The sequence below is a fragment of the Passer montanus genome, unplaced genomic scaffold, assembly GCF_014805655.1.
Source record: "Passer montanus isolate IOZ18808 unplaced genomic scaffold, ASM1480565v1 scaffold24, whole genome shotgun sequence".
Lineage (NCBI taxonomy): Eukaryota > Metazoa > Chordata > Aves > Passeriformes > Passeridae > Passer > Passer montanus.
Genome location: NW_024367037.1, coordinates 1,679,045 through 1,704,495, shown reverse-complemented (window position 1 = coordinate 1,704,495; position 25,451 = coordinate 1,679,045). Strand labels below are relative to the sequence as shown.

Below are 25,451 nucleotides of genomic sequence, written 5' to 3'. Positions count from 1 at the left end.
GACCAACGACAGCCAGCTGTGTCGAGGCTGTAAGCAGTCACAAGATTTTGTTATTCATTCCTTTGTATTCCTTCTAACTTTCTGTCTGTATAATTTTCTCTATTCTTTTAATATAGCATTTTAATATAATATAGTATCATAATATAATAAATCAGCCTTCTGAAACATGGAGTCAAGATTCTTGTCTCTTCCCTCATCCTGGGACCCTCGAACACAACCATACCCGTTTGGGAAAACAATTGGATTTGATGATCATAGAGGACTTTTCCAACTTCAGTGATTCTACGATTCCATGACTATAAGGATGGGTTCTTCTCTTCCTTGAGAGAGTGGCGGGGCAGAATGAAGGACCTGGCTGAAATGTTGTCTGCAGTGCTTGAGCCTCGTCTCCTCCACCATGGAAGGAGCCACAGCTGCCTCCAGGACACGGTGCCAAGGATGCCAGGGACCCTGCAGGTGCTGGCAGAGCTGAGCCAAGCCAGACGAGGGCTGACCAGAACTATGGCACCAACTGGACTTGGTGTGGCAACTGTCCTGTGTACAGTTTCCACCTTGAAATTGTAGCATTTCATCATACTGTAAAGAAGGATTTGAACAGAAAACAAGTGCTCAAGCAGATTCTCTTCTTTTAGGTGTAAATCCATCTGCTGACAAGGACAAAATCAGAACAGCTGACAGAATTATCAGAAAATCCTGATAAACGTGGATCACCAGACTTAGCAGCAAAAATCAATTAAGCAAAAGACTGGAATACAGTGCTAAAACCTGAAGTTTAAAGCCTTGGGCCCTAAAAGATTCAGCAGATTCCTTGTGCAACAGCTTTCAGATCAACTTGTTCTGCAGAATTTCATAATAGTGTATTAATTGTTCCTATTTATTGTCACAATAAAACATTTGAGATAATTTAAAAGCAAAATGAAATCTTTTACAACTACATAAAGCTATGTGCAGCTATGCTCCTGTGAGGAGCAGGGAATTGGAACTGATTCTGTGTTTCTTCCAATTCAAGATATTCTATGGTTCTATGATTTTTCTGCCCTCCATCAGGAGGAGGAGACTGCCTTGGGGGAAGTTTTTTAATCTGGATCCTGTGAATGGGAGGACAAATAGAAAGAAGAAGGACAGAACAATTCTTTTGAAAAAACAATTCCTTTCATGTAAAGCCGCTGAGAAAAGCAGAGGCCACTGGCAATACACATTGTTTACAACTAGGTTTCAGGTTGCAATCAACAGTTTCAGGCATGAAATGCAATATGATCCTTTCATTGTGATTCTGTCATGCCTGGTATGACAGGACAAATCTGTAACTCTCCAGGTATTTTCATCATTCCTTGCAATATACCAGGCTATTAATATAATATATTATATTAATATATTATATTAATTATATAATTATAATATATTATATACTATATAATTATAATTATTATTATAAATGCAATATGATCCTTTCATTGTGATTCTGTCATGCCTGGTATGACAGGACAAATCTGTAACTCTCCAGGTATTTTCATCATTCCTTGCAATATACCAGGCTATTAGGATTAACTACATTATTTTCTGACCCTTTCAGTACTGCAGTAGCTGCTGGAGTGAAATCTCTTGCTCTTAATTCTATAGCAATATCTTACCAGCCTTAATCCCATTTTCTTTCCAGTCAGCTTCTACTTAGTAGTCAAAGCATCATATACAGCAATACAATTACTCTTGCTTGTGTAATAAGCCTAAATCAGGAAAAGATGGAAATGTAAAGATGGTGGAGAAGGAGAAGGAGAAGGAGAAGGAGAAGGAGAAGGAGAAGGAGAAGTTAAATAAAATAGTGTCTGTGACAGCCAATCCTTTAAGATAGGCGGTGAAAACAAGAAATCCTTTTACAAGCTGCCAATGGATAACATCCTTGACCAGATGTGCAAAAAAGGGGTCCCAAGGCTCAAGAGCAAACCCAAAATCTCCAGCCTAGGGAATGATAATGACTATCTTGGAAAGGGAGATACACAGGCAAGATATTTCAGAGTTGCTTAGTTTCAAGGGTAATAAACAATCGCAGGTGGTCATGCAGTTTACCTTGCCAATAAATGATCTGTAGATCTTTAACTGGATCTAAGTTTTATGCTCCGTTGTTCTCAAACTCTACCTGATAAGTAACCAAAAGGCACAGCTCTCACAGCTCCTCAGCTGGCATGATTGGATTTCCTATGTGAGTGCTTGAAAGCTGCTGCTACCAGTCCACAGCAGTTCAAGCAGGGATACCTAAAGACTTTGGAGATGCCCAATAAACTTTGGAGCCTAAATTTCTTCCCATGAGATTGTAAACTTCTGCAGATTGGAGAGAAGTTCCAACTTGTGTCAACAAGTATCACAGCAAGGGAGAAATAAGACAGCATTGAGCTGTTGTTGGAACTCTTTCCAAGACTACTGGGAACACAGCAGAAGTAGGATGTCACACACAATGACTTCCACATGCATCCCATTCTGGAGTAGTTTTATGGTGTCAAGAAGTTTCCTTCAGCAATCTGACATGTCGAGAAACTTTCAGTTTATGTTTATTGTGGAAGTGGCAGTGTCCCTAGCCACAGAAAAATAAAAGGGAACAAGCTGTGAACAGCAGGTCTTGTGTAGTGCATCCAGAGCTGAGCTGACGCTGATGCCCACATGGCCTCTTTCTCCTTTTCATCTCCCAGAAAGAGGCACAATCTTTATGTTTGTCTATACTGGTAGTTTGCTTAATATTTACTTCAGTTTATATATAAACATTTAACTGAAGCAATATGAGCTGCAGCAGCAGCATGCTTTGTTGTTTTGTTCTTCTTTTTGACATCAGGAAAATAGATGTGCTATCTTTAATATTTCACTATATACATTGAACCAAAATATTTTTTCCATCTTTGGACACATCTCACCTTTGGAATAACTTACTTAATACAAGTAAGGAGCATAGGGGTAGAAATGCCTCTGTGGACAGCACCAAATTGATCTCATGATCAGAGGGCTGGAATGCTGCTTCTATGAAGACAGGCTGAGAAAACTGGGCTTGTTCAGCCTGGAGAAGAAAAGATTTGGGGAGACCTTACTCTAGCCTTTCAGTACTTCAAGGGGGCTTATTATGAATAGGAATAAATTTTTAGCATAGCCTGTTGTAACAGGTCAAGGGATAATGATGTTAAACTAAAAGAGAGTTGGTTTAGACTAGACATAAGTTAGAATTCTTTTACAACAAGGGTTTTGAAACACTGGCATAGGTTGCCCAGAGAGGTGGTAAGTGTTTCATCCCTGGAAACATTCAAGGTCAGGTTGGATGGGGCTCTGAGCAATCCCGTCTGTTTGGAGATGTCCTTGCTCACTGCAGGTGAGTTGGACTAGATAAGTTTTGAAGGTTGCTTCCAACCCAAACCATTCTGTAGTGTCCCCAGTGTCCCCCTGAATTTCTTAGTGAAGTGCTATTGCTTGGGATCTGTCACACCACAAGCGTCTCTCCTCCAGCAGGCAGCAGAAGATGTTGACAGTTGCAGATTGCCTCTTGCCATCTTCATTAAACAATGAACAGTGTTCTTCAATCGAGTTTGTCACGGTTTTCTTTTCCAGTGCTGCAATATACGACGAGGTGCTAAAAGGTTGCTGAACTACACCCAACCCGCTGTGCCTGCCGCCTTTGCACAGAGATCTGCCGCAGCACCACCTCAGCGGAGACAAGTTCATTCTGGTCTGGTCACCGAACACCGCGGTTTTGCTCACCTTTCTTGTTATTACCCCCGCAGGTGTTTGGGCCAGAGAGCTCTGACGGTGTGGCACTGGGAGATGGGCTCCAGCGGAGCTCATGGGAGCAGAGGATGCGGCTGCGGCTGGAAGAGCCATCAGCCACAAGGGGGGAGCAGCCTCCAGTCACACAAACACCAACCACAGCAGCCGAGCATTTTGTTCTGAGAGAAGTTTAGAGGCGAGGTATCTCAGAAATATAAACCTGCTATGAACACAAGAGTGAGGAGGCATTTTTCCAGCAGCTGGACAGCCTGGGTGATCCCAGGGGTGCATGGTGGGGTGCATAACTGTGAACAGCTGCCACCGCTGTTCTTACAATCCACCAGCTCTCCTCAAACTCTTCCATCCACAGACTCCTTGTTTCCAGAAGCACATTTACTTTCAGTTTACTTTCAGTTTTTGTTGCAGCAATCACTCAGCTGTTTTGCTGTGAAGTGGCCATCACCTCACCTCAGTGCTGAGCTACGCTAAATTTCAGAGTTACTTCTTAGCAGGTCCATCTGCTGTCTCAGACAGGCAGTGACCAGGGAAAGCTCTGGACCAGGCAGTAAATTAATGACCACTAAATGTGGCCCTTGGCATGCAAACCAGCAAAGCCTCCATATCCAGCTGCACCACAACTGCAACTGTAACCTTGCCTTTCATCCTCTTTTCACAGCAAGAGCTCAAATTCCTTTGATTTCACTGCAGTAACCCTTGACCATTGTTTCTTCCTTGTATCCTCCACAGAGGAACAGTGAGTTTTCTCATCCTCACACAGGAGTGCTCAAACCCAAGATTTATAGAGCCAGAGGATGGTGAAGGACTGTGTCAAATACAGATTGAGGGTCCTTTATTACAAGAACACGGATTTCCAGAGTGTCTGAATGCTGTCTTAGAGCAGCTGGATTGCAGTTCTTCCTGAGAGCAGGAAGATGAGGGAAATGAAAAGCAGCTGACATGCAGAATGACACATCTGAGGGTTTCTGGAGGAAAGCAGAATATCCTGCACAACATTCTGCTGAAGCAAGGTCCGCAGTCTTTCCAAGGGATGGTCACCTTTAACCCCACATCTTTAGTTAATGTTCCACACTTACCTGTTTAACAGTGTTTTTTTTCCTAACAGTGTTCTTTCCTAAGAAAAAAAGACTTGGTAACATACTGTTTTCTCAGCACCAAGACCAAAACTTTTTATATGCCAATTAAAAAAAATTTACAATTTGGAAAGTCTGAATATAGTAGCAAATTCCAGTTCCCTGACCCACCTTGCCCAAGTTACGAAACAGTGCAGAAATATGTAAAGGTTTTTATTAACTGTTATTGTTTAATAGCTGAGTGACAATTTTATAATAAAAAGAAGTTCATTAAATACTTTGAAAACAAATTATTCTTGCATTCTACATATGTATATGGGCAGTTCCAGACAATTAACCAACTCAGAACAAGTGCTGGGCAAGATGAAACTTACATTAGAATTTTCAGAATAACAAACTACAAAGGGGGAACGTTTCAAAAATACATTGCATACCCACAAACATGAGTTTTGGAAGAAACTAACAGGACCAGTGATGCCAAATCAGTTATACACTTCTTAAAAGCCTTCTGAAATAACCCTTCTGTCTTGAGACAATGATCTTCAAAGTTCAAGAACAATAGTTCAATTAGCTGTACAAATAAATGATACTTCTAAAAAAGAGAAAGTGAATACCAAACCTTTACTACATTGCATTCAACCCTGTACATTCAAGTGTGTAAGGCTTGAATATACATATTCATACTGAAAAAATAGTATTTTACCCTTGATTACATTTTCTTTAAACACTTTGAGTGATATGAATAACAAACAATGAAAAAATGACAAAGCATAAAACCTCTGATCTTTTAAGGCTAACTTGCACAAATTCAAGGCATGAATCTCAAATACACTGGCACTGATTCACTGTCTGCTCTTACAGCCAGCTGGGCAGCTTAACTGCCTGCAGGAACGTGTCAAGTGTGCCACAGCTGGATGGTCACTTTCCACATTCTGAAGGAATTATACACAGGCTGTTATTCAAGCTGATTTGTTCTCTGGGCCATTAGACCGTGTGCCTACGTCCAGCTGCAGCAGCTTGGCTCAGGGTGTCACACACGATTAGCAACTCAACTGTGTTTTCATCTCCCACCCCAAATATGGTTGGCACCCTGACAAACTGTGGCCTTTATGGTGTTTGTGATCTCTCTTTTTTCCTCCAAGTTTGTCTACTAAAACTTTATTAAAAACATCAGTATGAAAAAAGGATTAATAACTCAACACAACAGTATAATTGGTACTACCAAGGTGAGCAAAATCTCAACTGGAAAACAGAGTAGCTGGGAAACATCTATTCTGTTCAGGAATTTTGTTTCATGTTAGGTATTTCTACTTAGTAACTGGATTAAGTTGTGCACATCGTTCCAAAGGATTTATCTGCTGTCTTCTGTGCTCAGACTGAAGTGAAACCAGGAGGAAACAGTAAGAGAAAAACCCCACATCTGCAGGAAGATGGGCATTCACTTAGCTTGGATTGCTTCCAAGCCATGGTTCTACATGACTGCCTAGTGCAAACACATTTGTCAAGTCTAGCCCTCAGTAAATAATAAACTGCTAATTAATGAAATTACAACCTACCAGCACTAATCAAAGTCAAGTAACAGAGAAGACTAGATGCTATAAACACAAGGGTAAACACTGCCCCTTTGAGGTCTAAGGCTGGATTAGAAAGGGGGAAGAAAAAAGTTCTTACTTACTCCTATTTTAAATACATGGCACGTTTGAAGAAAGGTGGTTCCTACAGCTAAAAAGGACCCAAAGTATACTCAAAGTTGTAAGAAATTGAAATGCACTTAAAAATTTTGTTTGTAGTTGGATTTTTTTAATCTGGATGTTTTTTATTTAATATTTCACTGTACTTATTATTTTTTACCAAATCTATTTTATTTTACTAGCTAAATTAAAAAGCCCCCTCTATTAAAAGTTTGCAAAGCTCGTATATCTGTAGGCTTTCACGGTCATGTGTATGTAAAGTGGTGAACCACAAGCACAAAATTTCAGAGCTGCAGAAGAGAGTATGTACTTCAGTTCTGGGAGAAGGGAGACAGGTGGAAAGAGAGCAGTGGCTACTAGTGCAGGCTGCAGCTGTGTTCCCACCTGCAAATAACAAACAGCGCCTGTCCAAGGAGCAGAGCCAGCTGCAATGGCAAGGAGGCTCCTGCAAGAAACCCAGGAGGCAGCCAGCGCCCTGAGAGGCAGAAGCAGCAGCATGGGGACATCCATAATGGTGGCACATTGTTGGGTTGTAACTAAAACCTTGCTGAGAAAAAAAGAAGTATTCTTAGGGTATCTCCAATATATGAAAATATAACTTCCAGTTTATACATTCCCTAGAATTTGGTAATGGATCCCAAGTGCCAATGAGACATCAATCTGTTTCTTTATGTATTATTTGAATTAGCATCTTTTGGATGTTTCATTCATAAAGCAGTATTTGTATATTAAGCTGGAAGACAGTGCAAGACTGACTAATCTGAAAGAGGACCAGTCTATTCCACCCTCAGAATACTTTCACATACACTTACACACATACATTCACACACATACATATATATTTATATATTTGTACACACAGACACATAAGATTCATCAGACACGTAAGATTCATGTGTCAAGCAGCTGGCTCCAACACCACCTCTCTCAAATATCTGCCTCAAAATCAGTCTTGCTTAAACAAACTTTTAAAAAATAGTAATAAAAGAAAGACATTGTTTAGACACCACGTAAAATGTCAGGGATAAGGACAACAATGTGCTACCACACCTGGGGGAGATAAATGACCATTCTCTGTTGCTGGAGTGTGACCATCAGTGAGGCAAATCCCTCTAAACTGAGTTCTGTTTTGCTGCTTCTGATACCTGGGGAGTCGGAGTATCTCTACACTGCCACACAAACACACTCGTGGGGCTCAGGAGCATGCACAGCTCACCAGAGCATCTGCTGTTAGTGAGAGGAAAGGCACCAGCACTGCACACGTCCCATGCAAACACAAGTGCAAGGAGGAGGAGAGACGGCAACACAGCAGAAGAATTTAACAGCTTCAGACTACAACTGTGATTGTCCCTACCATGCATGGAGGATCACACGGAATCCCACTGCCTCCCCTACTTAGCGTTTTCCCAGCATGGCCTGTTCTACCCTCTTGAATTTCTGCAGTTCAACAGCTAGTTCCCAGTATCTCAGATACAGCCACATAAGCCTTCCATTTTGGCTTCTGGTTCTGTTCAGCACATTGCCACAGTAGTTATCATGCTTGAAAATATCTTTTAAGCCACTCTCCACATGTAAAGTCACAGCAACAGGATTAGTTGCTGCTTTAACTAGCAGATTTTTCTCTATTTCTAGTCTCTGACTTCTGGGTACTACAAGACTGCAGTAAATGTCCTGTCTTTCCTTCAGTCCCTCTTCAAATTCTTTTAGTAATTCTTTGGCTTTCTGTTGCCACTCTTCTTCCTTTGCCAGGCAACTCTGGTACAAGGAACCTTCTGCTCCAGAGTGCAAAAGGACCTGTTTTTCTCGCTCCAGCTTCTCCTGCTCCTGTTCCAGGAGCTTCCTCTCTTCTACTAGTTTGCGGCTCTGGGACACGAGGGCTTCGCGGTAACTCAGGGTCCTGTTGCGCTCCTTTTCCAGCTCCACCTCCAGGTGAGCAACAGCACGACGGTTCTCCGTGATTATATCCCGGTATTTGCCTTCCAGGTCTTTCTGCAAGGTCGACTCTTTTCTGTAGTACTCTTGTTTTTCTTTTTCTATTTCTTTCTGACACTCTCTGGTCCAGATCCAACCTATCACACATAAATGAGACTTCAGATGCAAGTGTAACACGTAACAGTGAGGGGTATGATTAATTAGCTATGCCTGAAATGAAGCTACTAAGTGGCAAAAATCTTTCTTTCCTGCCCTTCACTTCTATTTATGCATGCCCACAAAATGTATTTCTGTAATCCCTATTTTACAGTGAGTCACTTTAAATGATCATGCTTTCTCTGAAATAAAATACCCCCATTCTTTTATTGCACTTAGCACTAATCTAAGTAGTGCTAGCCTATGCTACCACTACTTAGATTAGAGAAGGAAAATAAAGTCATGGAGAAACAAACTGGAGGGTTCCAATGTGGATACTGCACGGAGAACTTTCTAGGCCCAGTAAATAAATACATCAGCAACATCTCTGGGCAATAAACACATCTCTGGGCTCTCCAGCACATCCTGCGTCTATTTTTCTTGGGAGAGCTCTGTATATTAGAGCTTATTAAATATGGATTCGTCTCCGTGTGTGAGAAGCGGTCTGTGCCTGAGCGACAGCGGGAGCGCTGGTTGTGTACAAACGGCGGCCCGGGGAAGTCCCAGGCGGGCACGGCTCTGTCACCGCCCCGCTCCAGGGGCCGGGGCCCGGCGCTACTCACGGAAGGCGGCCAGGCCCAGCATGGGGACCAGCAGGGCGTAATTCCAGCGGCTGCCGTCATCGCCGGGACCGCGCCCATTGGGCAGGATGTTCCAGTTGGGAGGGTCATTTAAGTTATTCATGAAGGCACCTGCGATGCACAGAGGGAAGACGCGGCCTCAGCAGCGCGCGGAGGGGCCGGGGCCGCTCCCGCCGGGCGACCGGGAATTCCGCCCGAGCCCCTCGAACGGCGGCCCCGGCACTGGGGAGCTTGGCCGCGCCCTGAGTGGCAGCCCCGGCCACGACACGGCCTGTTAGACCCAGACCCAGACCCGTTCCTGTTCCTGTTCCCGTTCCTGTTCCCGGTCCCGCTCCCCCCACGGCGGGACCCCCGCGCACGAGCCCGGGAGCGCGCGAGCCCCTGACGCTGCCACTCACCTGCCGGCCCCGCCCCCTCCCGGCGCGGCCCATCCGCCGGGGGGAAAAGGGGGTGGACAACAAAAGGGCTGGCCGAGCCCGGAGCGCCGCCGCAGGTCCGCGCCCGCCCCTGTTCATGCCATTGACGCCGGGGGCCGGAGGCGGCCGCCAGCCGCGTCTGAATTCCGCCGCCTGGAGCTGCCGAGCCTGCTTTCTGTCCTAGAGAGACACTGCGGTCTTTCCTTCAGCCTTCTCTCCGAATCTCATGTCTACGAAGTGGTCTTTCCCATAACTTCAAAACATGATTCTGACCTGTTTGTTATGCAAACTTTGAGGCGCTGTCAGAGAGAGAAAGAGACTGAAGATCACCAGTGAAAAATAACGGCAGTAACACACTTCTAGGTTTTGATTTTTTTAAAATGTTCTTTACGCTCGAAACAGGAGCTGTTTAGAAATCTTCCACCACGCAGCTCTTGCGTGGGGTGGGATCGCTCTGGGCGCTCCCCCTCTCGGCACTGTTGGTCTGTCCCGCCGAGCCCCGCGCGTGCGCCCTTCACGCCCGCTCCCCGCCGCCCCCCCCCGAGTCCGCGGTGCGTGATGGCGGCGGCGGCGGCTGCGAGAGGGCTGGCGAAGCGCTGGCTGCGCCCGACCGCGGCTTCCCGGGCGGTGAGTCCCTGTCCCTGCCCTTTTCCCATCCTTGCTCCTGCCTTTGTCCATGTCCTTGTTCCTGTGCTTGCCCTTCTTCCTGCCCCGCTTTCCCGCCGGCGGCGGCCCGGCTCCGCCGTCGCCTCCGTGACCTTGACGCGCCCGGTGATCCTCCCAGGCCCGGCAGGTTCCCTTCCTCCGGCGCTGTTTTGCAGCGGCACCGACCGCGCCACTCGTGTCCCGGGGGCAGGCTCCTGCGAGTGGGTGGCTGTGGGCACGGCTGGGCCGCGCCTCCCGGCTCGGGAAGCGAGCGCCGTAGCCTGAGGCCCCGAGCGGGGTTTTGAGGGAGGCAGCGGGAATGGGAGGTGCTGGGGAAGGGCCCTGGAGGAGCCTGGCAGGTGCGGCCCGAGCACCGGCGTGGAAAGCTCGCCGCAGACTTCATCTGTATCAGCAAAATGCGCACAGGAAGAGCAGGGGAGCGATGGCGCTCCTGTTCTCGGCCTGCTGCGGCCACACCTCGAGTGCTCCGTTCGGTTCTGGGCTTCTCAGCTCAGGAAGGACTTTGAGGTGCTGGAACGAGTCCGGAGAAGGGTGACAGAGCTGGTGAAGGTTCTGAGCAGGAGTGCTGTGAGGAGCAGCTGAGAGAGCCGGGGGTGTTAAGCCTGGAAGAAGGGAGTTTAGTGGGGAGTTCATCACTCTCCAGAGTGCCTGAGGAGAGGTGACAGGAATGGAGGAAATGGCCAAGCTGCACCAGGGGACCTTCAGGTTGGACATCAGGAAGAATTTTTTCGCAGCAAGGGTGACTAGACATTGGAATGGGCTGCTCAGGAAGGTGGTGGAGTTACCGCTCCTGAAAGTGTTTAAGGAAAGGATGGATGTGACACTTGGTGCCCTGGTCTGGTTGACACGGTGGTGTTTGGTCTTTGATTGGACTCGATGGTCTCAGAGGCCTTTTCCAGCCTATTGCATTCCCTGATTCTGGACGTGTGTGGGAAGCCAGTGGTGATTGTGCCCAGAAAGGGCTGCTGAGGAGTCTGGCAGGTTTGTGTTAGGGGGCTGTAAGTTGGGCATGAAGGCTTGTTCTTCTCCATGGTGAGGTGAGAGTCTTCAGTTTCTTCCCACTGTTCTCATCCTGCATGCCCGTGATGAGCTTGGGATTGCAAAGTGGGCTGTAGTTATACTTGTGTACAAAGCAAGTGCAGAAAAGACAACTGCAGAGGGAGGGAGATGTTTAAACAGTGCCTCCCTATTTTAGATGACAGTGAGCTGGCCCTGATTGAACCTTTAGTTTCAAAAGGGCCATGATCTTTCTGGTGGCATAAAAATTCAGGATTGCTGCAGTCTGTGTTTCCTTCAGACTTAGTGTGACATCTTTTTCTGCTTTGTGGGCTCTTGTTTGAGCTCAAAGCCTGGTAACCCAGCAGTGTGGAACGTGGAGAGAGTAGGCTGGAAGAGAGTACTGGTGGAACTCCTTAAGAAAAGGTGATAGGAACCGATCTCATTCCAAGATGATTGCAGAAACCAGAGATAGCAAATGTAATGACGCAGTAGATTTGCTGTTATGCAAGAAGATAATTTGAGGAAACTGCTATGAGAAATGATAAAACTAGGTTGCAGAAAGTGTACTGGAGTTCACTTGAGAGATTCAGGAAGAGGTGGACCTTTGGGGAGGGAAGAGCTGCTTGTTAGCATATTGTAGAGTGGTGGGACCATGAATGTAACAGCTGCAGACACCACTCCAGTGCATTTTAGGTTGTATTTCAAATAGGGGAGTGCTGATGTCACTGGACAGGTCCCTGATGTGGCTTTGTGTTGCTGTTCTCAGCAATCGTACATGCTGAGTTAGGCTTATTTTTTGAACTGTGTAAAGAAGGAATACCAGATTCCAGTACCTTGGAGAGGTGGAGACTAACTTTCTGTTTTAATCTTATCAAATCAAAGATTGCATGCTGAGTAGGTTTGGGTGTGGTGTTTGTTGGTTTGATTTGGTTTTGAGCAAGTCAGGGAGTAGGGAGTGACGTTGCAGAAGGGTAAGACTTGCATCCTTGTGCTAAGCTTATGTACTAATAAAGGGTTCTAAATTGGTCACTAATTTCATAAAGAATAAGAGAAATATCTCTGACTTTTGAATCAGCACTCAGCTGGAGGAGCATTCCCTACAACCTTTTTTAATTTTCAGTATTATAACCACCTGAAATCAAATTCTGAGGATTACTTGACAGGAGAGTCATTTTCCATTGCTTCTCATGGTTCCCACAAAGCTTCATCTTTGCTTAATTATGAAAGAACTGCAAGAATACTTCAGCATTAATTGCAGACATATTCTTCTGCCAGTGCAGCCTCAAACAGGTCTGAGAGGCTGGTCACTGTTGCTGAAGTCAATAATGGCCTGTCTGGGACACCCTGTTAACTGCAGGCTATCTCATCAGTCAAACCTTTTTTGATTATATGTCATGATTACAGCCAGTGCAGGTAGCTCTTAAAATACATTAATACTGTTGTGTATGTGCTACCAGTGGTGAGTGAAGATTTGTTGTAGATGTAGGGTAGCTGAGGTAATGTAAATGTAGCCTGTGGAAACATTTGTGCCATAACAGTTGTCTTGGCTTCTTTCCGTAGTGGCCAGCAGCGTGCCAGGCTCCCGCACGGAACTTGCACTTCACAGTCTATGGAAAGAAAAATGCCTCCACCAAGGTGTCTGACTCGGTATGTCTGTGCTTTTTGTATTGTGATCCAGTGATGCACTTAATGCCAGACAGGCATGAGATTTTCAGGCTTTTACTGGAGCGCTGTGTTCAAGTACTTTGGGAGACTGAGTTGCTGAAGTGTGTGGCTTTTTTTAATGATAGTTTCCAAGCAAAAGAGTATAACAGATGTACAAATTGCTGCAAAAGTCTGTTGAGAGCATTATACCTATCCTGCTTGTGTTTTTATGAAACTGATTTGAATTATCTTGAACTATTTGTGATCATAACAAAGGGATTTATTTTTCCAGATTTCTACGCAATACCCAGTAGTGGACCATGAGTTTGATGCAGTTGTTGTGGGTGCAGGAGGAGCAGGTCTGCGGGCAGCCTTTGGTTTGTCAGAAGCTGGGTTTAACACAGCCTGTGTTACCAAGCTGTTCCCCACCCGCTCTCATACTGTTGCTGCACAGGTGAGAAATGAGGCAGAATAAATGGTTAAAAAATGCCTGCTGTCAGAAAGCTGATTTGGATGTAGAATAATCATAAAATGGTTTGGGTTGGAAGAGACATTAGGGGTTACCCAGTTCCAGCAGCCTTGCCATGGGCAGGGATTCCACACATAAGGTTAGATTGTTCAGGACCTCATCCAGCCTGGCTTTGAGCACTTCTAGGAATGGGGCACTTGAACATCTTGTTTCAAGGCCATGCTTCTTTTTATAAATACCACATATTTAGTTGAAACTTTTTTAGAGGGTAGTATATAACAAAATTACAGGATCAGTAAGTTTGTGAAAGACCTCTAAGATCATAAGAGCTTAACCATGTACTTACCACTGCCAGACTTTATATTAAGTAACAGGTACATTTCATTTTGCTTTGACATTGCAGTTTAATATCACTTGCAGTTGTTCTTAAAACCCTTATTTCCCCTTATGTTTTTATTTCATTATACTGCCTCTTTTTTCTTCCCCATTTCTAAACATTATCAAAATGCAGTGCTGCTTCTCTAGCTATAGTGTAACTGTGACTCACTGCGTTACAGAAAAAAGCAGGACAGGCCATTGTGAAACTGAGGAGTTTCACAGCCACAGAAATCTGGCCTGACTATATTTCTTGTACACAGGGTGCATATCTGGTATGTGATTTTTAATAGAAATGTGGTAAACCTACTAAAGCTGTATTTGAGTCATGTAATTCCAGGAGAATGGATTTTCATTTTCAGGGAGGGATCAATGCTGCTCTGGGGAACATGGAGGATGATAACTGGAGGTGGCATTTCTATGACACAGTGAAAGGGTCAGACTGGCTGGGTGACCAGGATGCCATACACTACATGACTGAGCAAGCCCCAGCTGCCGTGATAGAGGTGAGACTCATGGGATTTGATGTCAGCTGTAGTTATAAATAACACAGGCTGGCTTCCAAGGAGATCTCCTTAAAATAACTCATCGTACTGTGATGCACAAGAGTTTCTGATGCTTGTGTTTGGGTTCAACAGCTGGAAAATTACGGGATGCCGTTCAGCAGAACTGAAGAAGGAAAAATCTATCAGCGTGCATTTGGTGGACAGAGTCTTCAGTTTGGAAAAGGAGGACAGGCTCACAGATGCTGTTGTGTTGCAGACAGGACTGGACATTCACTCTTACATACTCTGTATGGCAGGGTAAGCAGTTGTGAAGTTAACTTGGTTTGGGGTTTTGTGTTTACATTTACTGATTTTTTTTTTCCTTCTTCCCCCAGAATTTGAAAAAAGATAACCAAACCCAAACCAAACAAACATGTAACTGGTCACATACAAATGAGGATTCCAGGGGAATGGCTTATAGCAGTTTTGGCTTACCTTCCTTCCTGAGGCAGTGTGGAGGGATGAAGACAATAGATGCCAGTTAGTGTACAGTGTCAGCTTTGTGGTCTGGACTAGTTCTGCACTGTTAGTACTCTTGTGTCTGTTAACTAGACCCAAAGAGAATTTATATAAACTTTTCCCCAAAACCCCTTTTTTCCAAAGATTTGACACAGCAGCATTGGGGAACTCTTGAAAAGAGGTACAAGCCAGCATTTTTTTCACTCTTCAAACTGGGAGGAGGGGGAAACAAGGTGTAAATGAGTTAAGGCCTGCTGTGCATTCCTGAGCTTGTTCTTTGGCAAGTAAGTGACCAGTGTTCCAGCATGTCTGTCTGTTAATTCTACAAACCATAATTGAAGGAAGTGCTGGCTGTTTGAAAATGGTAGTGAGCTACTTGAAACCAGAAATCCAAGTACCTGGTGGCTACTGTTTTTTATTTACTTGTTAGCCAGCTAATTGCTCTCCTCGAGGTTGGAAGTGTGTGTGCTGCTGCAATGCAAATGCTCCGTGCTGCCAAACACTGCTCTGATCCCTGAGGGCGTGGAAGAATGTTTGACTCGGTGCCTGCTGCTCCTGCTGGTTTATTGGGCTCCTGGAGGTGCTTCTCATTTCTCCAGGAGAGCTTAAGTGCAGCGTGCTTTTACATGTATGGAGCACTGCAGCTTGGCTGATGTGTTGCCAAATGTAGGCTGAAATGACAAGTCCTGCTGCCTAGCTCCTGACTGTTCAGAATTAAGTGCTTTTGCTGCTACTTCTGTCTTTGAAAGCTAGAATATATTGATTAGTAAGTTCTTTAATAAATAGTTATGAGGAAACAGTCTTCCTTGAGAGTGGGTGGGGATGCTTTTTATCCTGATACAGCTCATGTACATGGACAGTTTTGAAGAGAGGTTACTTAAGTAAAAGTTCCTTTTGTAATTTTCCTCCAGTCTCTACGCTATGATACAAGCTACTTTGTTGAATATTTTGCCTTGGACTTACTTATGGAGAATGGAGAATGCCGTGGTGTTATTGCCCTCTGCATTGAAGATGGAACCATACATCGCTTTAGAGCAAAGAACACAGTCATTGCCACTGGGTAATGTAACATTTGTGATGAAGGACCAAAACTTGGGAGTGTTACCAGCTGGAAGTTTGTGTGCTTGTACATGTGTTCGGATCCACATTGACTGACAGAACATAATTTATAGGTTCATTCCCCCCACACTAAGAGGAATATAACTGAATTCAGTAATTCTGTCTGGAAGAAGGCACATGCTAATTTTGTGACCAAGTATGAATTTGGCATGAGGTCTGACTTTGAATTCTAGAATAATAACATAAAGTAAGAATGTGTAAGCGTAATATATATGATGCAGATGGTCTTCAATTTTTAAAACATGCTGTTTAAAACAGACATTGTGGCAATGCTGCCAAGATGTCTGTCTGTAGAGTTCTGAATTTCCTGTGGGAAACAGCTTTTGTCAAAATTCCAGAGACTATTTCATTAGGATACTGCCACTGTAATTCTAACTATTCTAGGATAAAATTATCATATTGTGAGTGTAACTTAACATTACTTGGCTGCAAAGTTTGTATGTGTTTATTAGAATGCTATTTGCATTAGTCTTTTGCTTCTTATGGTACTCTCCTATCTATTTCAGTATGAAAAATATTTGTAAATGTATCTGTGAAAGATACACTTATAAATAAATTTATAAAAGGTTGCCTTTGTAATTTGTCTTTCTGATGCATTTTTCATACTTGGGTACTTTGAGGTACATGGAATGTGTACGTTGCTATTTCTTCTGAGAGTTTGTCTTGAAATTGGGCTGACTGGCTCTTCTCAATAATGTTGAAAGTTAACCTAGATGTTTTAGATATTAACATAACTTTGGAATTGTTTTTCTTTTTCTTCAGCCTTCTGTCACCAGCCATTTTTCAAGTATGGTTGAGCAAAACTGGGCTAAACCAGTTTTGTTTTCTTTTGGTTGGTATAGTACAGGAGATGGTAAAACTTAAGTGCTTTTCTTATTAGCCCTTTCCACTGTTGTGCAAACAGCATAGTTAGTGGTGTTAGTGGTATGCTGTAGTGTTTTAATTTTTCTTCCTGTTAATTCTGTTAACTTTTGTGTTGTGCAGTGGGTATGGCCGCACTTACTTCAGCTGCACATCTGCTCATACCAGTACTGGTGATGGCACTGCCATGGTCACACGAGCTGGGCTCCCTTGCCAGGACTTGGAATTTGTGCAGTTTCACCCTACAGGTACCGAATATGAAATAATGCTTACAATATTATTTTTAATGAGTTGAACAGATTTTTATGTTGTTTTAAAATTTCACAAAATTGCACAATATACTGAGTTTAAAGGGACCCATCTGATTTATCGAGTCCAACTTCCGGCCCTGCACAGGACACCCCAAGAGGCACACCATGTGCCTGAGGGCAGTGTCCAAATACTTCTTGAACTTTTTCTGGCTTGGTGCTGTAACCACTCCCCTGGGAATCCTGGTCCAGTGACCAGCCACCCTCTGGGTGAAGAACGTTTTTCTAACATCCCATCTAAACCTCCCCTGACACAACTTCAGGCCGTTCCCTGAGATCCTGTTACTGGTCACCACAGAGAAGAGATCAGTGTCTGCCTTCCTCTTCCCTTGGCCAGGAAGTTGCAGACTGCATTGAGTTCTCCCTTCAGTCTCCTACAGGGAGTGACCTGCAAGTGACCTCAGCTACTTCTCATTCAACTTCCCCTCAAGGCCCTTCACCATCCTTGTTGCTGTCCTTTGAATGCTCTCCAATAGTTTAATGTCTTTCTTGTATTGTGGTACCCAAAAACACTCCCAGCACTCGAGGTGAGACCACCGCAGAGCAGGACAATCCCCTTCCTTGCCCCCTGGTGATGCTCTGCCTGATGCCCCCAGGACAGGCTTGGCTCTCCTGGCTGCCAGGGCACTGCTGACTCATGGTCAGTTCGCCACTGATCAGGACCCCCAGGTCCCTTTCCATGGCACTCCTTCCCCAGTTTATCCGTGCATCCAGGGTTGCTCCATCCCAGGTGCAGAAGCCAGCAGTTCTCTTGTTGTACTTCATACAGTGGTGATTGCCCAGCCCTCTTAATTTGTTGGGGTGTCTCTGCAGAGCCTCCCTGCCTCTGAGGGAATCAGCAGCTCCTCCGAGTTTTGGAGTGTCTGCAGATTTGCTCAGTATCCCTTACAGTCCTGTGTCCAAGTCATTTATGAAGATGTTGAAGAGCACAGGCCCTAAGACGAAGCCCTGTGGAACCCCACTAGGGACAGGTCACCAGCATGATGTCAGCTCAAGCATGATGGGCTCAAGTCAGTTTCCACTTTTCTGCAGCGTTTGAGAAGTTGCTTTTGAGTGATGTGTGTTTAAACTTGTCAGCAGCTGTTGTTGAATATAAATTTGAAAGTAAGACATATAATGTGAGAAAGGTCTCAGCTGTTCTCATTGAAAGGAGCAGTGTTTAATATTTCAAGGTGCTATCCTTACAATACTAAGTAAGAAGTTTTATGAATTAAAAGCTGAAACTACCTCTTAAACTTATATTTTCATTGTCCTTAATATCTTAAGGGGTTTCGTGTTAGGTACAAGAGCAATGGGATAGGTGCAAATGTTAGGGAATTACGTATAAACTAGCATCTTCAATGAAGTGGGGTAGTTTGAAGTTAAGGTTTGTATATAGAACTGTGGTTTTCTGGCACATGATCAGTATCTAAACTGATCACAAACTAGATTTGTAGCTAATTAAATGCTTCATTTTAACTCATGATGCAATTTTTGTAAATGGTTTGCATAATTTTACAATGTTATTGTTATAGAGATCCAATGCTCCTTTGACTTAAAAGTTTTTCTAGTTAAAGAAGCTTCATTGCTTGTATGATAACTCTGCTTTTAAGATAATTATCAAGTGCATGAGTTAGTTTGCATTTTTGTTTTCTGTGATGACCAATGCTGCAAAATAATAGATAGGCTTTCCTTCTCTGAAGGAAAAGGATACCAAGTAAGCTTTTATGTTCCACAGGATTTGAAGCCATCTTGTACTGCTTCAGCACAGAAGAGGGAACAAAATTGAGCAAATGGACCATGAAATAATTAACTTCTGGTTCATTAAAAATCTTAAAATAATTGCTGAAGGTCTACAAGGTCTTAATAAAATTCTCCTGATGTATTGATACGTGCAGATCACTTCCAGTTTAATATTTGAAATACTGTGGGTGTTTCAAATCAACTTGCTTACCTTTTGGAAAGAGTGTTTTAAAGGAATAACAACATTTGAGGGACAGTTCCTAGAGGTATGATTAGGGTGGAATAAAATCTGCACCTCTGATTATTTTGCGAAGACCTTGTTTATTCAGTGTTTTTCCTGATTGTGTGGAGAAGTCTCCATTGATGGCGTTTTTGTTCTTGAACAGGTATCTATGGGGCTGGCTGCCTTATCACAGAAGGATGTCGTGGAGAGGGAGGTATTCTGATCAACAGTCAAGGTGAAAGATTCATGGAGAGATACGCACCTGTTGCCAAGGATCTGGCTTCCAGGGATGTAGTGTCTCGTTCTATGACCATAGAAATCCGTGAAGGAAGGTTAGTTAAATGCTCTTCACAAAGCTGCAGAATGAACTCTTAATCGTGCTAGACTGTGAAGTGCAATAGTTCATTTGATAAGCACATGGTAATTCATGAGAGTGAGCTTTAATGACTGTTAAGTTGATCTCTGTGTGTAAGGCAGAAAATCTTTCTTGTTAATTCCCAATGATACTGACAGAGAACAGATGATGTTAAGAGTCTCCTGTTTGAATTCAGTGTGTCTAGAGAGACAGTTGCTCAAACAAGCTTGATGTATATGCTCTTACTACAAACAAAATAATTTGGTGCTGTTCTCTTGACTGATTACCAAGTTTTACATATTTCTGCAGAGATGTAATAGTTGAAAGTCTTAAATAATGTGAATTGCTCTGAAAAGAAATCTGGGAGTTGGAAAGTGGCCTCAATTCATCCAAGTGCCACAGTCTTATTAAATATGCTAGATACTAATTTTTGTCAGACAACATTTGAAAAAGAACCTGTCTATTTTCACAAATGAAACAAACTGGATTAGAAATGCTACTAATGTTTGTAAATTCCTGTTATGTATTCCAATATATACTTTCTTGTTTTTTGCTAGGGGTTGTGGTCCTGAAAAAGACCATGTGTACTTGCAGTTGCACCACTTGCCACCACAGCAGCTGGCAACCCGTCTCCCAGGGATTTCCGAAACAGCCATGATATTTGCTGGAGTTGATGTCACTAAAGAGCCTATCCCAGTCCTGCCTACTGTGCATTATAACATGGGAGGTATTCCTACTAACTACAAAGGACAGGTGAGGAATACATGTCACTTTTGGGCTGTATTTTCATCATCATATTAGGAAATTACTTTCCAAATAGAAAAGCATTAAGAATGTTTTTTAGAAATGTTAGGGTGATTAATAGTATTTTTAATAATAATAATATAATGATGTCAGTGTACTTAAAGTACACAATCTTTTTGGTTTTTTTTAAATAACTTGGTAACCATGTTCCGGTCCATCCAGAGATAGGAGTTCCAAGAGACATCTAAAATGAAATTACTGTCAGGTCTGACAACAATTCTCTGTTAATTGAGTTGAGGATATTGAACACAGATCAAAGTAGGACTCTGTTGCATTCTGTAGCATGAGTTAATGTGTATTATTCCTCTGTAGCTCATGTAATCTAAATACTAAAGCAGGTCCTCCAACTGACACTAGTTGGAAATCAATGTGATGGTGTCAACTGAATTCTTCTCTTTGTGTACTTGTTAAATTTCAGTGTAAAATTTTGCCTTAGAAGCATGTGCAGATCAGAATTTATTCCTGTGCATTTCTGACTTGCTGCAGAATTGTGGTGAAACAGAACTATGCACTCTTCATAAGAATATGTAAGGAAATCTTGGGGTTTAGTCCTGTCTGTATTTACATACAGATATAATGTATATATTTGCATACATTTGTACTTGCCCATCAGAGCTAAGATAATTCCGTGTTTAGAGATGGAAGAAGCTTTAGGTGGCTGTGTTCCATGCTTACATGCATGTGGCCTTTGCAAATGAGGAGGTTAGCACTGTTGCTGAGTATTGCTGGGTGTGTGCCATGGCAGGTGATCACACACGTGAACGGCGAGGACAAGGTGGTGCCCGGGCTGTACGCCTGCGGGGAAGCGGCCTCTGCGTCCGTCCATGGCGCTAATCGCCTGGGAGCAAACTCCCTTCTGGATCTGGTGGTCTTCGGTCGTGCTTGTGCCCTGACTATTGCAAATACCTGCAAGCCTGGTAAGGCTCGCTTTTCTAGAGACATTTGCCTTTATGATGTAATTTCTGCCCAGTGAAGAGTTGTTGCTACCTGATTCAAATTTAGAATGATACTCATAGGCTCTTACTTGTTAGAAAAGGAAGAAATTGGTGTTTATGCTGTTGGTAGGCATGTTCTGTGCCAGGAAAATGTTTTGACGTTACTATTTGCTTTGTAATTGATCCTTTGAAACTAGAATTGGGCCAATGCTATTGGCAAGAGCAGTTAGGATTTTTGACAAATTAACACAGACTAGTGAATGTGAAGACTGTATTTTCTACATACTGCACCATCTTCTACATCAAAATGTAATCTCTCTTACATTTGGCACTTTTGTATAGTGGAATTTGCTGCCACCTTGCTGGTTTATTTATAAGAAGGACTGAAGTGGTAAGAGAGGTACTAAAAATTGCAATATCTCATTCACTGGATTCTCACTGCTGAATCTTACATATTTTAAAATAATCTGGTTCAGCAACAGTTGTTGACCTGAGAAAACAGAGAAGTAAGCCCTCCCTTCCAACCCCCAACAAAATACTGGACATGGAAGTTACATTGGCAGAGCAGTTGGAGTCCACAAATAGTCATCTGTTTTCTTAGTGCTTAATGTCCAAACTGCACCAGCTGCTAACACTGATGATTCCTCATGGAATCAGCCTAGATCTTGTGGTGCCTATTTGGTCTGGCTTAGTGCCAACATTTTTTTGAATCCTTCTGTGGCTCTTCAGAGTTAGAAATTGTAGAAGGGGGTTTATTAATCTGAATGCAAAGCTACATGAGAGGTAAACTGTGCTGGTAAGATGCTGTGTTTGCTTAGTTGCCCAGTAACAAGTGGCTTCCAATATTAGAGGTAAGATGCAGAGCTCATGTCTAACTGCCAGGCTTATTGACTGCTCCTGGTCCCTTATACATCCAAGAAAAGGTGGGAGGTTTGGGGCTGAGGAGACAAGGAAAGCATAGCAGTAGGTGGTAAGGACCACAGGCTTATTTCATAGTTTGGAATAATTTTCATCAAGTACTGCTTTGAAGGCATGAACAGCAAAATTTTGCCAAACCTATAAAATCTTTATTAATTTATGTAGGAAAGAATGGGATTCATATTCCACTGAGAACTTTAAATAGATGGATACAATTGGTGGGACTTCAGGAAAGTTACACTTGGTGTGCACCTCAGAGGAAGAAAACAGATTAAGTTTTACTTAAATCTGATTTTTAGTAATTGATAGTCTCTGAAACTGCCAGAAACCAAACCCAAGCCTGACTACCAAACTTACTGACATTTTCTTATTAGGAGAGCCAGTTCCCCCCATTAAACCAAATGCTGGTGAAGAGTCAGTTGCTAATCTCGACAAGTTAAGATTTGCTAATGGAAGCATAAGGACTTCAGAAGTGCGGCTCAGCATGCAGAAGGTAAGCCTGGGGAAGCTCTCAGGGATAGGGTGGGACAAGCTGCAAGCAGCTGTGCCTTGGCCAAGTGCACTTCAGGATTTGCCATGCAGAAGAAAAAGTGTGTGAGAAGATTGTGTGTGCAACAAAGCTTGTATCACTTGTTAATTCCTTCTTCCCTTCATGGTCATTCTCTTGTGTAGTTTACCTGCTGTATAACAGAGTGGGGTTTCAGTTTTTTGGGGTGAATGGAAGAATGTGGGGTTTTTCAGGCTGCAGACAAGTTTGAGCTCAGAACAGCTCTGTATCAAGCTCTTCTGGAGTGAAGGAAGTTAGATGCTTTCATATGCAGCATATCAAGCTGATTTTGTTTTACTGTGTTGCAGGCAATGCAAAACCATGCTGCTGTATTTCGTACTGGTTCTGTACTCCAAGAAGGCTGTGAGAAACTTAGCCAGATTTATGGTGATCTGGCTCATCTAAAGACTTTTGACAGAGGTAATCTGATAGCAAAGAACACACCTTGCCCAGAGTATTCCGACAAGAGTGTTGGTGGCTTTGTTTTTGGTTGGGTTTTTTTTCCCTGTAAACCTAACATGTTTCTTGAATTTTAGCTGAAGATTTTGACCATTTTGAATATTTCAAAATATTTTGTAGAGCCCTACTTACTAAACATGGTAATCAGGTAAAATACTTGACCTTTGCAGTTGTTTTCTGGTTCAAAGAAGCAGAGACTGAAATTGGATTTACATGTGTAAGATACAAACTGCCCTCAGAACATGATGTGACCTTGTACAAATCAGGTAAAATACTTGACCTTTGCAGTTGTTTTCTGGTTGAAGTCTTTCAAAGAAGCAGAGACTGAAATTGGATTTACATGTGTAAGGCAGAAACTGCCCTCAGAACATGATATGACCTTGTGCAATACCAAGATGAATGATGAACTTTTTCAGAATCTTCTGAAAGTTGTGAGTTGCAGAGGGGTAGCAAGACTGTTGGTAGGCTGAAACTCAGTTTTCATTCTCCAGCTGAGCAGATCACAATGCAGATAGATACTGCCATGCTTTGTGGTATATCTTAAGAGAACTTGGTTATTTAAGTGCAACTGATGATGCGACTTTGCTTCACTCACACATATGTCTCTTGTTTGTAGACCATCTTCCATAGTATTTCAATATTTTGCCAGGTATTGTGTGGAACACTGACTTAGTGGAGACCCTTGAACTGCAGAACCTGATGCTGTGTGCTCTACAAACCATTTACGGTGCTGAGGCTCGCAAAGAGTCCCGGGGTGCCCACGCCAGAGAGGATTATAAGGTATAAATGCTTTCTGTGACCTGAATGTGGGATTTAATCTCCTTGTTTTCTGTCCTGAGATGGATTATTCTAAGGTTGTACAGTCTTCAGTGTTAAGATTAGTGTAGTATTTGTTTGGGGTGCTATTTGTTCTGCTCTGTCTTCTTCTTATAAAAGGACCAATACATGGAACACTGGGAATGATCTTGAGAAGTGTTGTTCCATGTGCACATCTGAGTGATTAGAGACCTCTAAACCAGGAGTATAGTAGTAATATCACGGATGCATAAGCAGGACGTGAACATGCATAAACAGAATAATCGTCCTATGCAAGGAAGGTTACCTTAGAGCCCTTGTTAAGCCCCTGAGCATTTGAAACTGGACACGGCACTTAAGAGAAAGCTTGTTGTCTGTTCAGAGACATGCTGGCTTACAGGTGTGGTCTGTACTAATCTCATTTTCTCCCTAGTTACGGGTGGATGAGTTTGACTACTCTAAGCCACTCCAAGGCCAACAGCGGAAGCCATTTGAGGAGCACTGGAGAAAGCACACCCTGTCATACGTGGATATCCCAACTGGGAAGGTACTTTGAGCTTGGTGCTTGAGGATCTTTTTTGCTGTATACAGCTGTTCTCATAAACAGCCTTGGAAATTGTGATAATCCTGCACTGTTGATCTTTGGGAAGTGACTTCTTTATTTGAGCTAGAATTGTGTTTCCCCTTGTGTCAGACTAGTTCAAAAGCTTTTTACTTCTAATGGTGACAAAATGTGTTGTTGGGTGTTTAGTAGAGCAGCTTTATGGTATTGCAAAGATAGAACTGAATTCTGACCCTACAAAAATCTTAACTGTTGGGGGTTTTGGATCTCATTCTCTGATCCTGTTGTCCTGAAGTTCTTTGTTCCCTTTTACTTCAGGTTACCTTGAAGTACAGACCGGTGATCGACAAGACTTTGAATGAGGAAGATTGCCAGACCGTCCCACCAGCCATCCGCTCATACTAGCAGCTTCCATCTCACTTGAAGCCCCCTCCCAGAGGGGCCAGTGTACATAAGCATAGCACAAGCAAACCAAAATAGTGTTGGCACTTAGCACTGAATGGAAAATGCTGACAAAACTTTTCTCCAGCTTGTATTCTGCTGTGGCTTATTGTACATTTATTAAAAGTGGAATGCAGCTTATGTTCTTTCACTCATCTGTCAAAAGGGACAGTGAAAACACAAAATGTGTCTAAATAAAGTCATTTAAAGTCTTGTATTTGTTTGAATGTGCTGATCTGTATATAATTACAAAGCTCTTATTGTGAATGTGTCATTATTTCCATATTCTAAGAGCAAGAAGTGTGCTCAGTGACAGGATAAGACGCGGTAGGCACAAACTGAAGCACAGGAACTTTCATCTAATTATGAGGAAGATAATCTTTGAGAGTGGTGGAGAACTGGAACAGGCTGTCCAAAAAGGTTGTGGAATCTCCTCTGGAGATACTAAAAGCCTGCCTAGAGGTGATCCTGTGCAACCTGCTCCAGGTGAACCTGCTGGTGCAGGGGGATTGGTCTAGATGACCTCCCGAGATCCCTTCCAACCCCAGCTATTCACTGCAATAGTTTTAGGCAAGATGGAGATGCTGAATTTTGCAGTCTT

At 43.2% G+C, this 25,451-nt stretch overlaps 2 protein-coding genes across 4 annotated transcripts; one reads left to right on the top strand and one right to left on the bottom strand.

Moving 5' to 3' along the window:
- Nucleotides 1–5,025: 5,025 nt before the first annotated feature.
- CCDC127 (coiled-coil domain containing 127) lies at nucleotides 5,026–10,130 on the bottom strand. Of its 3 annotated transcripts, XM_039710971.1 has the most exons (4): nucleotides 10,036–10,130; nucleotides 9,627–9,943; nucleotides 9,211–9,339; nucleotides 5,026–8,589 (listed from the first exon to the last, which is right to left on the bottom strand). In XM_039710971.1, exons 3-4 carry the CDS (start codon nucleotides 9,329–9,331, stop codon nucleotides 7,916–7,918), a joined length of 795 nt encoding a protein of 264 aa, XP_039566905.1. In that variant the 5' UTR covers nucleotides 9,332–9,339; nucleotides 9,627–9,943; nucleotides 10,036–10,130; the 3' UTR covers nucleotides 5,026–7,915. The 3 variants fall into 3 exon arrangements, with proteins under 3 accessions (XP_039566905.1, XP_039566904.1, XP_039566906.1); XM_039710970.1 differs by having other exon boundaries at nucleotides 9,627–10,075; XM_039710972.1 differs by lacking the exons at nucleotides 9,627–9,943; nucleotides 10,036–10,130 and adding an exon at nucleotides 9,521–9,599.
- Nucleotides 10,116–25,067, top strand: SDHA (succinate dehydrogenase complex flavoprotein subunit A). Its single transcript, XM_039710969.1, has 15 exons — nucleotides 10,116–10,271; nucleotides 12,870–12,956; nucleotides 13,246–13,407; nucleotides 14,160–14,303; nucleotides 14,436–14,600; nucleotides 15,713–15,861; nucleotides 16,905–17,029; nucleotides 19,198–19,366; nucleotides 19,947–20,142; nucleotides 20,939–21,110; nucleotides 22,421–22,539; nucleotides 22,902–23,013; nucleotides 23,702–23,832; nucleotides 24,281–24,394; nucleotides 24,728–25,067. The coding sequence occupies exons 1-15, from the start codon at nucleotides 10,203–10,205 to the stop codon at nucleotides 24,812–24,814; spliced, it is 2,001 nt and encodes a 666-aa protein (XP_039566903.1). The 5' UTR covers nucleotides 10,116–10,202; the 3' UTR covers nucleotides 24,815–25,067.
- The last annotated feature ends 384 nt before the right edge of the window (nucleotides 25,068–25,451 follow it).